The sequence below is a fragment of the Hesperophylax consimilis genome, chromosome 11 (genome assembly GCF_061612785.1).
Source record: "Hesperophylax consimilis isolate HC1 chromosome 11, BYU_Hcon_1.0, whole genome shotgun sequence".
Lineage (NCBI taxonomy): Eukaryota > Metazoa > Arthropoda > Insecta > Trichoptera > Limnephilidae > Hesperophylax > Hesperophylax consimilis.
In genome coordinates, this window is record NC_142846.1 from 4,189,690 (window position 1) to 4,205,057 (window position 15,368).

General features: G+C 34.8%; 1 protein-coding gene across 1 annotated transcript in view; it reads left to right on the forward strand.

The window, feature by feature from the left end:
- The window catches only part of Gr21a (Gustatory receptor 21a), a 29,188-nt gene extending 20,965 nt beyond the window's left edge, over window positions 1–8,223 (forward strand). Inside the window, exons 6-8 of the mRNA XM_089637517.1 lie at window positions 4,035–4,231; window positions 7,129–7,290; window positions 8,101–8,223. Coding sequence (XP_089493643.1) covers window positions 4,035–4,231; window positions 7,129–7,290; window positions 8,101–8,223 — 482 coding nt within the window. The remainder of the gene's footprint in view (window positions 1–4,034; window positions 4,232–7,128; window positions 7,291–8,100) is intronic.
- Window positions 8,224–15,368: the final 7,145 nt, after the last annotated feature.

The window sequence follows — 15,368 nt, forward strand, 5'->3', positions numbered from 1 at the left end:
TGAATATTAGTAGACCTGCCCTAAGTGATTAAAAGCGTATTATCCCCACTCCCCATACCGGTTCCATTGGAGCCGGCTGTGCTCGCGTATGGCCTCAAGTGAAATTTGAAAACGTGACGTCATCATTCTTGTGCAAACTATGGTCGAGGCATCATCGGTTCATTTTACGAAATAACACGGCAAAATGTTGACTTGTACTATGAAAACTTGTAAAAATAGATGTGAAAAAGAGAATAAACCCAATTGTCGTATTACATTCCATATATGAGTATTTCTCAAAAAAAGTGTACATTTTGGAAAAATAAAGTGTGCCTACAAACAGTTCAAAAATTTCACATGTTTTTAATTAATCATACAAAAAAAATATGCACCATTTTGTAGAATAAATATTAGGCTTTAAAATATCGAAAAATAAACATTACAATCGTATCAATTCGCAAACATTTTAATTTTTTTTTAAATATCGATTTTTACCTTCCATACAAAATAAAATTGCCACCCTACCCACTTCATTTGTTTATACTTCATAAAATGCGATAATAACGTTATAATATGTGATTTTTTGTAAGTTTTAGGGTCTTAATTAAATGTAGTTTCTGTAAAAAGGTAATTTTCTATGGGGTTTCATAATAAATTAATAATTTATGCACAAAAAACAAAATGAGACATCACCATTTACTTTTTAGTAACTACTCTTTAGTTACGTTTTATTAGTACTTCCACCGTAATTTTTTAACCCATTTGTAAAATTTAACATGGGCAACACTAGCCTCTTTCTGATTAATTGTTGGTCTGACTTCTCCGCCATAACATTAATTGTTAAAATCAGTAATAACGTGTTTCTTTAGTGGGACCACTATTTCGTAACAGAAAATATTTTAGCCTTTTTTCACAAAACGGTAAGTCTTTTTCTACTCATCTTTTTGTAACATGTGCGGTACGAACATTGCTAAGCTTACATATTAACACTTTAAAATTTTATCAAACCATTGACTTTTTATAACATAAATTCTTATTACAATTTCGTAACGTTTGTTATGAATTTCGTAACGTAACGAAAAAGTTCAATGTAAAGCTGAGTGTACACAGTTACAACGTGATTAAGAAAAGTAAGTATATTGTAAGTGTGTCTAGCATTTTTATGAAAGTCTTATGTAAGTTTAGTAATAATGTAATATATTATGCACAATGCACAAATATACATATGTATTTAGATATAATAGGAAAAAAATAAATATTATTATACCATAGAGCAGATCTGTTGATGGCGCTGGAAAGTAGGTAGGTTGTAATACATAGGATGCGCTGGAAATTCCTGATGGTCAATGGCAGAGCAGGTGTCGTCGGACTTGTATGTTTTATCATCGCGATTATATGGCATTATACATAATGACAAGTACTTGAAGATCAAGCTGAGCCGTCCAATACTGGTTTTATTTTAAATAAGCGTGAGGCACTCATACACACTATCCGTTCTACAGGCGCTCTATACAATATTTATAAGTGCCTTAAGTTTTTTATAAAAGCTTATTTAAATATAAATTTATTTTTATTTACTCTGATAAAACCATAACTACAGCATAATTTTTTTTAAGGAATGCCCCCAAAAACCAATGCCAAAAAGCAAAACGCTTACAGAGAAAGACTGAAAAAGGAAAATACAAATAAATATGAGGAAATCCGAATTAAGCATTTAACAAAAGTTATAGAAAATATCAAAAATAAAAAAATAAATTCTTACAGAAGAAGAAAAAGAAGAGCTACGGGCAAAGTGGAGACAAGCCAATGATAAAAGAGCTGAAAGAAAGAAAAAGGCTAATCCTACGACACAAGACAATAATACATTTGAACGTAGAAAAAATAATAAAAAAATCCTAAAGGAAAGACTACAAAAGCTGACTGAAGAAAATACTCGATTAAAAAGTCGAAATAAGAATTTAAGACAGTGCTGTAATCGGATGAAAAGGCAAGTGAATATTCTGAAAATATTATTGCATAAACAAACTAAGACTAATAATGATGCTATTCCCATCGAAACTGGATTATATAATAAATCGGAGATGTTATAATAGGAAATAATAATGCCATAGAAAATAACACTGATACTGAAAATATGTGAAAATATAGTGAAAATGAAGATTCTAACAAAATCAAAGATAAACCATGTGGAGTGACTATCTTAAAAACGAAAAACTGGAAAATATTCATACAAAAAAGAAAGTGGTTTGTAAGGGCCTTATCTCTAAATCTCTATCACTAAATGACTATATTCATGCGCCAAAGCGGAGTGATAAACCAAAGACTGAAAAACTGACCAAATGTGTCTCGGAAAGATTTCAATTATTATAAAGATGAGGAAGAAATTTATAAAACGCTAATGGATAGTGATTCAAACTAAATAATTGTATGTTATTAATTTTTTAATAGTTTAAACAGTGCCTGTTCTTTAATTTCTTAAGATTTGTTGAATATTGTGTTAGGTACTTCAATTTGGGAGCTGATAATTTGATTAAAAAACATTTATTTATACTCCCTTGTTTTTTTTTAAACCCCTTTGGTATAACAAAATACAAATATTTGGGTCGTGAGTTTATGTATGTTTGTAGTATGTACAATAAATAAAAAAAAGTAAAGGATAATTACTTACATTTAAAAAAGACGACAACTAATTAAATTGAATAAATAATAAAAAAAGTAAAATAAAATTTGCCATTGTGTAAACAAGCCTTATGTTTACTATTTAGTTACGTCTTATGACTATTTCGTAACACTATTTCGTAACTACATTTTCGTTACGTACATTTATTTTGAGAAATACTCATATAAGCATTATTTTACTTTATTTTAAGCATATTCACATCGTATAATATGAATCAGTTGTTACTATCACATCGAGAAACGTCTGGACGCGAAACACAAAGCTGGTTGGTTGCTGGGAAGTAAATTATGAACATTTATAAAAGTGTCTTAACTAAATACTTAAACGAAATATTCGACTCTGAAAATAGAACCGAATTTTTTTGCCGAATTTGGACTTCGCAAATTTGTTCATAACGTGGCGAGTAATTTGCGCTCTTTGTCTATTCATTCAAAAGAAAATTTGCGCTCCCTTGTAAAAATGTCTATTCATTCAAAAGCAGATTTTACTTTTAAGATGTAAATGGTGATATTATAATGCGAGATGCCTATTTACTGTCAGATTGATTTATTGACGAATCACAGTCAGCTTCACTCCCTTCGTTCTTCAACAGTTGATTTTACCCCTCGCCATTATCTTCTCGTCTATTAATTCCTATGTCTGTGGGTTTCATTAAATAATTTATAGAATATTACGCAACAATAAAAAGCAACTAATTTTTTTATAGTTTCAAGTGGAATCTTGTTTGGAAAATAATCAACCTGAAAATAAACTTAATTTCTTGATATCATTAAATTGAAATCAGGATTAACAACTTTGCGTGTTTTCTCTCAGAACCTTCGTTATATTTGGGCATGCTGTGTGGAGGTGTTTTTAAAGAAAGGAAGTAGTGAACCTGGGTATTGAAGAGACCCATGCTATATTAGGGTCGAAACACAAAACCGTTAAATCATTTTTCAACTGAGCTTAGCATAATTTTTTTTTTTTAAGTTGTTACTATGTGACAGTGGTTTACAAATGCTGGGTAAGTATTTGGTGTGTTTCCCTTAGCGCAGAAGGGATTAAATACACTAATATTATTAAAAAGAGGTTTTTTCGAAATCAGATGTAGACAGTGACCTTCCTCTTGTTTTGAAGGTAAGTCTGCAATATTTCATCCATCTCGAAATAAAATTGTAAATTTGTATAAAATACAAATCCGCCTGGCAGACACTTGTATAAATAGATAACAAGATTAAATGGTAACCGGACAAATGAGAAAGCTTTTAAAAGTGATATACAGTCAAGAAAAGTGTTGAAAATGTTAATATGTTAGGTTAGGTAAAAAATTTAGGTTAGGTTGTTACAAAAGTATTTGTGATGCAACCGATTAAATGTATTTAATTAATCCCTCCAGGGCGGGCTTACTCCAACATGTACGGCATCTACTGCCTCGTGATCTTCTTCACAACCATAATCTCGCTGTACGGATCCCTGTCAGAGATCTTGGAGCATGGACTTAGCTACAAGGAGATTGGACTCTTCGTTCTCGGAGGTTACTGCATGGGGCTGCTCTTCATCATATGCAATGAGGCTTATCATGCTTCCATGAAGGTATATAATTCAGTATTCTCTCAGTAATCCGACATAATACTATGATTTGCTGTTATTTTTACTAGTTGAAATCACAAAATAAAACCCTATAATTCGCCAGTATTCGTATGTCAAATCCGCCGTGTGGCTAGATTCGAGCGCCCAGCTTCGTACCCTGACGCAGACGGGTTAGATTATCTTACTCTTACACTCTCAGTTATCATACTGCCATCTGGCTTGCTCTTGCTAACTCTTGTTGTTTTAGGACAGTACCATAGACATGAAAAACAGTAGACAGGAAGTTAAGGGTGAGGGGAACAAACCATGTTGCGAGGAGCGGGGAAGTGGTATGGGCGTCACCCTTTCAATGACTGGTCAATAAATGAATCCGACAGTTTTCAGGCAACTCGCATTATATCATCACTAATGACTTAATGAAAATAAAATCTGCTTTCGCATTACTAGTCCTCTTTACAATAGCACGCGAATTGCCAGCAATAGTAAAGAACAGTATGGCAATTTCCAAATCCTGCAAAAAAGTTCCGCTTGTTTCCAAAACAGAATATATATGACACTTTTACAAATTAGTTATAATTTACTTATCGCAATAACAAACAAGTGCAAGCAGAGTGAACGCCCATAATACGTATATTCACCCATGACACGGCCTGGTTAGAAACATCCCACAACCATTACCTTACCGTAGCAAACTTTACTTTTCTGTGGAAGGTCTCTTTATTTTAATGTTCACTCGCCGGCGGTCAATGGACGAATGATGTCGTCGTTTATTCAAAACACGCTGGAACTCTCCTGGTTCCAAAATGATCGTTATGTGGTTTGTCTCCAGCTCGTCGAAATGATACCCGGATTTCATGTTAGGGCAAACGTATCTCTTCCAACGTCAATGATTAGCATGTTGAATATTGTAGCAACTGTCGCTTCTGCTTCTGGTCGTTTAGTTCTGGAATGTTTTTGTTCAAATAACTTTACAAAATGACCTTAACTTTTCATACCAAGAATGAAAATTTTATGAAATATCGATAGCGGTGATTACAAATGAATTTTTTTTTATTTTTAGCGTGTTTTGTACGAATGCACTATAATCTGCCACTTTCACTAATGTACTATGTATTTCATTACTATAGTAATGTAGCTGATGTTATTCCATACGGTAAAATAGAAGAGCCCATAAAGATTGTCACAATTATTCCTTTAACAATAAACAACGGATGTAACAGAGAGAAGGATCTTTCAGTTACGACGTGGAAAAGACATGGTCCTGACATGGAGAAGGCTGATCTTCAAATTTGTATGCAAATGTATTCAAGCAAGCGCATTAGAAGCCAAAGATCGACGGCTGCGGAAACTAGTCGAAACATGGCGATTGCACAAGCGGTACGACTATCTAAAATGTATGTGGTTGCCTCGATTCTAACACACTTGGTGCGGCATTAAGTCGTTTTTTATGTTCTGTGACACATTTTACGTTTGTTTTTAACAGAGAGTTAAATAAAAGAAACGGAACATTGAAGAGCACTCGGGGATATATCATCAGAATAATATAGGGGTGTTTTCCAAGATCTTTAAAGTTAACTTTGAAACACTCGTTACTTTTTTTTTATTCGCTTTGGTTCAAGAGGTAAATAATAATTGCATTTTCCACAGAGCGATAAGGTTAACTGGTGATTAGATTTTTTTTTAAATTTGAAACCGCACAAGAATCCCAACTGCTCCCACAATCTAGAGCCAGTAAGGTTGAAGGTAATGGGGAGGGGAAAAAGATGAGGAAGGTGGGCAAGTACCTGGCGATTCAGGTCTGGTGACGAAAAACGTCCAAAGCCATTTCAAGCAACGTTTCAATTCTGAATGAATACTGAGAGTATCTTCCACTCTGGAACATGCCGCAAATATACTATATATTAATTTTACAAAGTAAATTTTGAAATAGCACAAATTAATCAAATAAAATTTACTTGCGCATGCCGGGATTTGAACCCGCGACCTCTGGCTTCCTAGAGGAGAGCTTTACCCCTAGACTACGGAGGCTGTCAAACTGCTCTTGTCTGCTACACTTGCTGCAAGCATTTGAAATTTTGACTGTCGCAGCCTGATTGCTCACGCGCCTAGCCTTAAGTAGAAATACTGTGTACTGAAGTAGCAAAAAAATTTCGAATGGTAAGCTCTGCCACTATGAAAAATATGCACTTCTTTTTCAGGAAGAAAAAAAAACAGTTTTTCACCAGTTGACTGTGGTGACGTCCGTGACCTAAAAATCGTAGATAATTTATTACAAAGCCGTCAGAAAAGCTGCATCAAATAATAAGTATTTTGTAAAGCAATATTTAGCGCAAGTGATTCTGAAATTTTTCTTCATACAGTTTCTTTGTAGATAAGGGTTAAAGTCGCTTTAGAAGATTTCATCAAATTTTGTATGGAGGATACCGGTGTCCCATCCACAGTTAACATGGAGAAGGTTGTTCTAGGGAACAAAATATGTATGTGTGATGTTCGGGCAAATAGCCGATTGTTATCTCTAATAGTTTACTCCCTACCTTCCCGTCCCATAACCTTTGTCACCAGGAGACGGTAACTACCTTTAGCTCCATTTCTGCAGCGCCACTGATAATACGTTGCAATTCTGAGTTAAGTGCAATTCGCCGTGTAGTTTTTTCGTGCTGGCAGAGAGAGAGAGAGAGAGAGAGAGAACATCGAGGACACCTAGACCAAAGGTAGACTTTCATTATTCTGGTGGCATCCTCTCAAAGTTCCATTCCGTTCCCCTTTCTATATTTCAAACACAAGAAACTTGCGGCCGAAAATATTCCGGTATATTCCAAGAGATATCGAAACATGGGAATCTCATAGAGAAGTTTCGCTGTGCACAATAAAATACGTTTATGAATGATTCCGATTTCCAGGTTGGTTTGGAGTTCCAAGAAAGACTGCTGAACGTGAACCTGTCTGTGGTGGACCACAGCACTCAGCGCGAGGTGGAGATGTTCCTGATTGCCATCTCCAAAAATCCCCCCATCATGAACCTGGACGGATACACCAACATCAACAGGGAGTTGTTTACTACTGTAAGAATCAATCATTTAGTTTATTTATAGTTAGTTGAATAGGTTAATAGAATAAAAAATATAAAAAACAAACAAACACACAAATAGGTAAAGCACCAACAGCCGTAGGAATGTGAAGAGGATAAAGAAACTCCAAATCAATACTCCGCCTTGACGGAAAAAAGTTCTGGATACCTGGGAATACACAATGTGGAACCACAGGGGTGGTTCGGGTTCTTCTAAAGGATAACGAATTGTCCTTAACCTTAAAATCAACAACTTTTTCGCAATTCCTTATCCTTAAGTAGAACCGGAATCGGCCCTTCAGTCGTTAATTTTAAGGTTAAGAACAATTCCTTATCTTTATGTAGAACCGGAATCATCCCAATTCCTTATCCTTAAGTAGTACCGGAATCGTCCCTAAAGTCGTTAATTTTAAGGCTAAGGACAATTCCTTATCCTTAAGTAGAACAGGTATCGTCCCACAGGAAACTTAGCATATATCGTCGGTGTAAGTTCAATACCTCGTAAGAACCATTTGTAAAATGTTCAGGAGAGACAAAAAACTATCTAGGAATATACAGAATCTTGCTTGCATATGTACTGGGGATTATTCATTCGCGGTATGCATTAACTCTAACCAGTCAGAGTACATGCAGTCTTTTGTTCAATATGTATTAAAGTTTGAAAGCACCAATCAATGCGTCTTGTTCAACTGAAACTTACATAGACGATAAATAAGGACTGAGCTAAGGGAGTAATGCAGACCGTCTCCTTATCAATAATATCAGATAGAATGACTTTGAACCTAATTGAATGTCTTTGTTTCAGAACATTTCATTCATCGCTACTTACTTAGTGGTGCTGATGCAATTCAAGTTAACCCTACTGCGGCAAGCCGGAAAAGGGAACAAGACCATTTTTATACCTGACAATGTCACTATTGCCAATTAAGAAAAATTATAGAAACAAAAACACTAGAAACATTTCAGCAATTGATTAATAAATTGCCTTGAAGAATTTTCACAGTAACAAGCTTTGTAGATATATTATATGTAATCCAACTATTTTTTTAGAATAATAAAATCAAATATGCAAATTCATGTTTTTCAATAAAATAAAATATTATACACAGCGTCCGGAATCTTGCAGTACAAGCTCGAGGGTGAATTGACTCAAATAGATTTGGTGGTATGGTTTGGCTCGCAAGGCGATGGGTCGAGAGTCCGGCTGGAGAGGTCAAAAGATCTTCCTCAACTAGTCTCTCCCTAACCGACCCGCCACGCCAAATGCATTAAGGGGGGGCTAGGGTTAATTCGTACGAAAAAAGGCATTTTTTTGTGAATTTTTTGTGACAACACAGTTAAAATCTCTTTATTCAATCTAATAGGACAGTAAAGTATGACATTTTAAGAATGTTGTATAAAATTTTCACGGAGAAATATTAAAAAACACGGCAATGGCAGCAATTATTCGGACGTGTCTCAAAAAAAAGTAGAATGGCGGTGCCCCTCATAACTCGGTGCTGGGTCATCTGAAATCAAAAAATCAAAGTTCATTCGTTAGATAATAGTTTTTCCCAGGTAACGCTGGGAGGGTTTTTCGAAATTTTAATTTTTCACTTTTTTGGAACACTTTGAAGGGAAAAACGCTATTTTTAGTGAAAAAAATCGGCTAATTTGTTATTGTAAAATAATAATTATTAACAAATTTGAAAAAACTCTCCAGCGTTACCTCGTAAATTATGTACAGAAATAGTTTTCAAAATTTCAAAAGGATCGGTGCAGTAGTTTTGAAGTTATGACGGGCACCGACTTTGAAAACGTGAGTTGTGGGAAAAACGCTATAAAGTTTTGAACACTAAAAAATCTGGTATTAAACGTTTATAAGCAAATTTTATCGGCTTACCTCACACTGAATCATCAATGCCAGGTCCATAAAGGATGTTGCTATCATCCATGATGTCTAAAGCACCTTTTTGCTCTTGTCTACGACGAATCCTGCATTCTTTAGTTTGTCTCTCAGCTTCCTGCTCTGCTCGGCTTATACGTATGGTCGGGTAGGGATTAAAATCGGACAGGTATAAAAATACTTGTAACTTCATCAATTTTGCTCCAATCAACTTGAAATTTGAACACAATATTCTTAACATATTAAGCATTTATTATTTAAAAAAATTCAAAAATGCAAAAAAAATTTTTTTAAATCATAGCCCCCCCTTAACATGAATCCGCCGCCAAGACCTCAACCTCACCCACTCACTCACGATAAACCTCACCCCATGAACCCGGGCACCCCTGCTAAGTCACCAAACGTAGCCAAGCACTTGGGACGACGTACGGCAGGGGTGTTGGTTATCCAATAAATGGTTCCCTCCCAAATCTCCATGTGTTGTAGATTCACCCACTTCCCGCTTATACCACGAGTTTCCGGATACCGTGCATTGTAGAGTATCGATATAGTCAGTGGCCAACACTTTGACTATAGACACAGAAGTTTTCACAGGGCGTTCAGAAATTCAAAGGAAGATTTGATCAATGGAACCTGAAATAATTAATAATATAAATCAAAAAAAAAATCTTTTTTAAACCATTAATTTATTCCAGTTTAAAGCACACACAAAATTTAGAATGTTTACATTTCATAATCGCAGCATTTTCAATAGATAATAATATGTACATTTACCTATTGTAATTTTCTCCTGTAACTTTGCAGAAACTGTACCAAATAAAATATTCAAAATTAACGTAATAAAAATAATTAGGTTGTACATAGGACATACCCACAATATAAATTAAACATAAAAAAATATTTGGTACAAAATCGATATTGTTATGTAAGATAAAGTGTTGTTTTGAAATGGGATAAGACAAAAATATTGGTTTCTATACTACACTCAATATTGATATCAATTGAAAGTACATTTAACGACCACTTCTCAGACAATAGTTTCATTTCATAAACAATAGAAATTTTTTAAGCACGGGACGTTAAAAAAATGTTGAGCATTTACTCTTTACAGGTGCCACAACTTATGTCATCTTTCTGGGCTATAAAAGAAGCAGTTCAAGTCAAATGTAGGTCATTCACTATCCGAACGTTGAAGAGGAAACATGTGAATAATTAGCGCTAGAAAACACGCCTTATAATAGACAACACTGCTGAAGAAGCCGCTCAAGTGGTGGCACTACTGCAATCAGAGATGCGACAGTGTGATGTTGCTCAGCAACTAAACTTAAGAGACTAGTGGCTTCATCCAGGGCGATGACGCAGCACATCCAAAAAAGACGATATATCTATATAAAAGGCTTTATACAGACATAGTCTCATAAGATTTGGCATTGTGTGCGATTTTTGTGACGATGAGCATATTACAAACAACCATTTAAACCATGGGGTTTTATTTTAAATATTACATTGAATGTAGAAATTCAAATCAGTCAGAAAAATTTCAGTTTATCCATAAAAAATATCAGCCTTGCGCATAAGAATGGTAGGTACACTGAACATATAATTCCTGTCTCATAAGATGTTGACATGAAATCTTTGAACTGTTAGACGTGCCAATAAAATTCGTTATCTGTTTCAAGACATAATTTTGGTATTTGAAAATGTTTACTCAATTTCACCACAAGTAAAAATTGAGTTTACCTCGAGCACACAGGCAAGCCTATCAGTTTATCTCTTCAGTGGATAGGTAAGTATGTAAAAAGCTAACCATCGGAGCAAGACTGAGGGCAATCAGTCCAACAGCTGGAATGAGACAGGACGGCAAACAAGCCGAATACTTCTTCAGACAGCATTATAGAGTGATGTACACCTCAAGGGAGGAATGGGATTCGGTTCTAGGTGCAACCTCTAACCAGGAACTAATCTGGTTCACAGATGGGTCGAAGATGGAGGAGGGAACAGGGGCTGGGGTCTGTCTAAAGGGTTCCAAGAGGGAACTTAGTATACCTCTAGGGACACATTGCACTGTGTTTCAAGCTGAGATGGAACCATCTTAGCATGCGCACAGGAGAATTTACATAATGAGAACATAAGCAAATGCTCTGATAGCTAGGCAGCCCTAATGGCACTGGAAAGTAACCGATGCAACACCAGACTGGTGATGGAATGCAGGACTCTTCTTGAAAAACTTGCTACCATCAATAAAATAACCCGGATCTGGGTACCAGGACAAGGAATTGAGCGAGCTGATGGACTAGCAAGGAAAGGGAGAAAGCATCACTTGAAGGATCCAAGCTGACCGTAAGAGGGGCAGCTTATCACACCAAAATACATATTGAAAGGTGGTTCAAATCTCGGCACTGGAAGGAATGGGAGAGGGCACCCGGAATGAGACAATCCAAAGTACTCATAAATGGACTAGACCTTACATGAACCAGGCAACTAATCAATATGGACAGAAACTCACTGAGGGAGCTAGTAGGACTACTAGCTATCTCAGGAGACGCGAAAAGGATGAAGAGACTGCAATTCACCTATGGTGCCAATGACCAGCTCTGTTGGGAACAAAAGAGGAACGTGATTCAATATAGTAAACAATCCACATAAACTGGGTGCAGTAAGAATACCGACAATGGAAGAATGCAACACCGCTCCCGTGCTGCGCAGTCTGGTGTACGGGCGCCAATAGAAATATATGGGAAGGAGAGCTTTTGGCATCACGCTTTCTTAGGTCTTTCTTCCACAGGGATATGCAAGTATCATGTTATGTACTCAAGCCGCAAACAACTAGTCGCTCTTGCTTTCATAACCTGCTTTCATAACCTCACTCACAACCAAAGAGTTGCGGTAGCTGTGATATTTATATCCCGTCATTCTTTGTTGAAGATTTTGCGCCTAGCATTGATCTAACGTACACGCATTGTTACAAATACTGACACAAGTGACGCCATGTTTAAAATCTCAATGAATGGGAACAACCACGCCCGGCTGGCATTGCTGACAAGTTTACAAAATGTGGGCAACATGTGCCCCTGTACATGAACCTTTGCGTAGATGATACTTGAACCGTCAAGTATCGGATACTTGCTTGTCCCTGTGGAGAAAGGGACTTACTGCACTTGTTCTGTGTTATTGTACCGAGCCATGGGGGAGCCTCCTAAGTCGAAATTGGGAATTAGGTGCTATATAAATACAATTTATTTATTTAATATCCACGGTGTAAATATACCATTAAAGTAATTGCACAATGTCACAGTATACAAGCATAAGCAAATATTAGAAATAATATATTTTTTTAAATAACAAATTAATGTGGCATTTGATCGTAAAATGACGACAAAAAGGATAAAATTAATACAAGCTCTATAAGGACATAAAAGTAGGAGATGCAAGTCCATACAAAATATAATATATAATATTGCGATGAAAGAAATATGTATATTAAAAATTATTCGTTGTTTCCCCTTTTGGCCGCCCCAGATTTTAAATCTGAACACACTTAATTAAAATATTATACTAAGTCAGTTCTTGGAAATAATTTAATAAATTCACAATAATATTATCATAATCTTAATATATAAAACTTCAGCCTGCGTATATCTGTGTGGGCAATACTCGAAAAGTACTCGACAGATGTCGCAGAAAAATTCAAAGTTTGTTCTTATTAGTGCCAGGAGTGTTTAGAGAGTTTTTTGAATGGTAGAAGAAGTAGGAGACGCCCGAGGAATATTTAACACAATATCACTGCATTGGAATGAGATACAGAGTGGAATTAAAGACGATACAATGTAGTTTTTTAACAGTAACATTTTATTTATTTATTTATTTATTTATTGACGCCCTATTGGGCTTTTAAGTACATAAAAATTACAAATTTCATTTTTAGCAACAGTATAAAACAAACAATAGAAAATCGAAATAAAATATAATGATTTCTTATACATTATTTACATTTAAAAAGTGGTAGACTAATTTGGCTTTAAATGTATTAAAGTTTAAATTAAATATGTCAGCGACATCACTTAGTTCATTGCCCAACCTATGTATTCTTTCTAACACAGAATTCGTGGCGAAGTTATTGTTGTAGAATAAAATATTCCGTCTAGTATATTTTGGAGGTATATGTAAAGATAGCAAGTTTATAGTGTCAGGGCAGCCTAACCTTGAATGCACAATTTTATATAATAAAAGAAGATCAAATATTTTTCGCCTTTCAGATAATTTCGATAAGTTAAGTTTACTGCGTAAATTGACATAATTGATTTCAATAATAGGAATACCAATTTTGAAATTAATAAAACGTAAAAAATTATTTTGAATTTTTTCAATTTGTAAACAATGAGAGTTGAAATGAGGACACCAAATGGTTGCATTGTATTCAACCTGACTTCTAACCAGAGACGTGTACAGTAATTTTATAGTTTTTATGTTATTAAAGTCTTTAGCGATTCTGAGAATAAATCCAAGCATTTGTAATCCCTTACTGGTAATGCTATTAATGTGATTCAAGAAGCGTAATTTGGAGTCAAAGATAACTCCAAGGTCATTGAATTCAAAAACTCTTTTTAGATTGGCATTGTTAATTGAGTAGTCGAATAATAAAGGGGTTTTAGATCTATGGAAACTGATCGTTTGGCATTTGTTGATATTAAGATGTAATTTGTTTACGATGCACCATTCATAAAGTTTATTTAAGTTCATTTGTAGAGTTAAACAATCAGAAGAATTACCGATCGATTTAAACATCTTTAGATCATCGGCGAATAGAAGAAAGTGAATATTATCGAAAATTAGTGAAATGTCATTAATAAATAGTAGGAAAAGAATTGGTCCTAGGTGGGAACCTTGGGGGACCCCACTTAAGGCAAAAAAAGTGTAAGAAGTTGTGGAGGTAATTTTTACAGATAATTTTCTGTATGATAAGTAACTTCTAAGCCATTCGAGAAAGTTGCCGCTTATTCCCAAGTGTTCTAATTTTTCCATTAAAATGCGATGAGAAACAGTATCAAAGGCTTTGCTAAAGTCAGTATAAATTGTATCAACTTGAAGACCCTTGGACAGTGCATTAGAAATAAAATTTTCGTAAAGCAATAAGTTAGATGACGTAGATCTGTCTGGCATAAAACCATGTGGAAATGTTGATATAATTGGTTTAATTTGATGCATGATTTTACTTAATATAATCTTTTCTAAAAGTTTAGGTAGTGATGACATAATACATATGGGTCTATAATTTTCAATTTGACATTTATCTCCTTTTTTAAAAATAGGTGTTATAAAGCTACTTTTCCAAATTTCAGGAAAACAACCTGTAGATAAGGATAAATTGAAAATTATAGTAATAGGAAGAGCTAGAACATGAATACAGTTTTTAAGTAATATTGAGGGAATCATATCTGGCCCCGAATTCGACCTGGTATCCAGCTGTTTGATAAAAGTCACAACATCATCTACTACCACATGGATGTTATGCAAGTTGAGTGAGCTTTCGGTAAATTGGGGTTTATCAGATAATATGTTGTCATTGTCTTCAACATATACACTCTTGAAGAAATCTGCAAATAAATTTACAATATCGTTTTTGTTATGACCCACTTTTTTCCCATAAAACATTGTACCGGGAAAGTTAGAGTTATTTTTCCGAAAGGAGTTAGCGTAATTCCAAAATTTATTAATATTTGTTAAAATAGAATTTTCAACATTGTTGGTGTATTTCTTGAAACATACTTTCGATTGCCTAGTGCAATCTTTACGCAGAATGGAGAATGCGATATAATTATCTAGCGTTCTATTTATTTTATAACGTTTGTGGGCAATTTTTTTATCGTACGTTAGATTAATTAGTTCAGAATCGAACCATTTAGGGAATTTAGAAGTGTAATATTTTTGTAGGGGTACAAATCTATCGATTGCTTGATAAATTACATTGTAAAAGTATTCTAAGGCCTCATTTAAATTTGAGCTTTTACAAGTGAGATCATAAGTCCAATTATAAGTAGATAAAAATTCTATAATCTTTGGGTAATCTGCTTTTTCAAAATTACGCTTGACAATCGTGGGGTCAATTACCTTAACATAAGTATTGAGGTAATTGATTATTAGAGGGGGGTGGTATTTATCGAATGGAAGAATCATTTCATCAGAGGCAT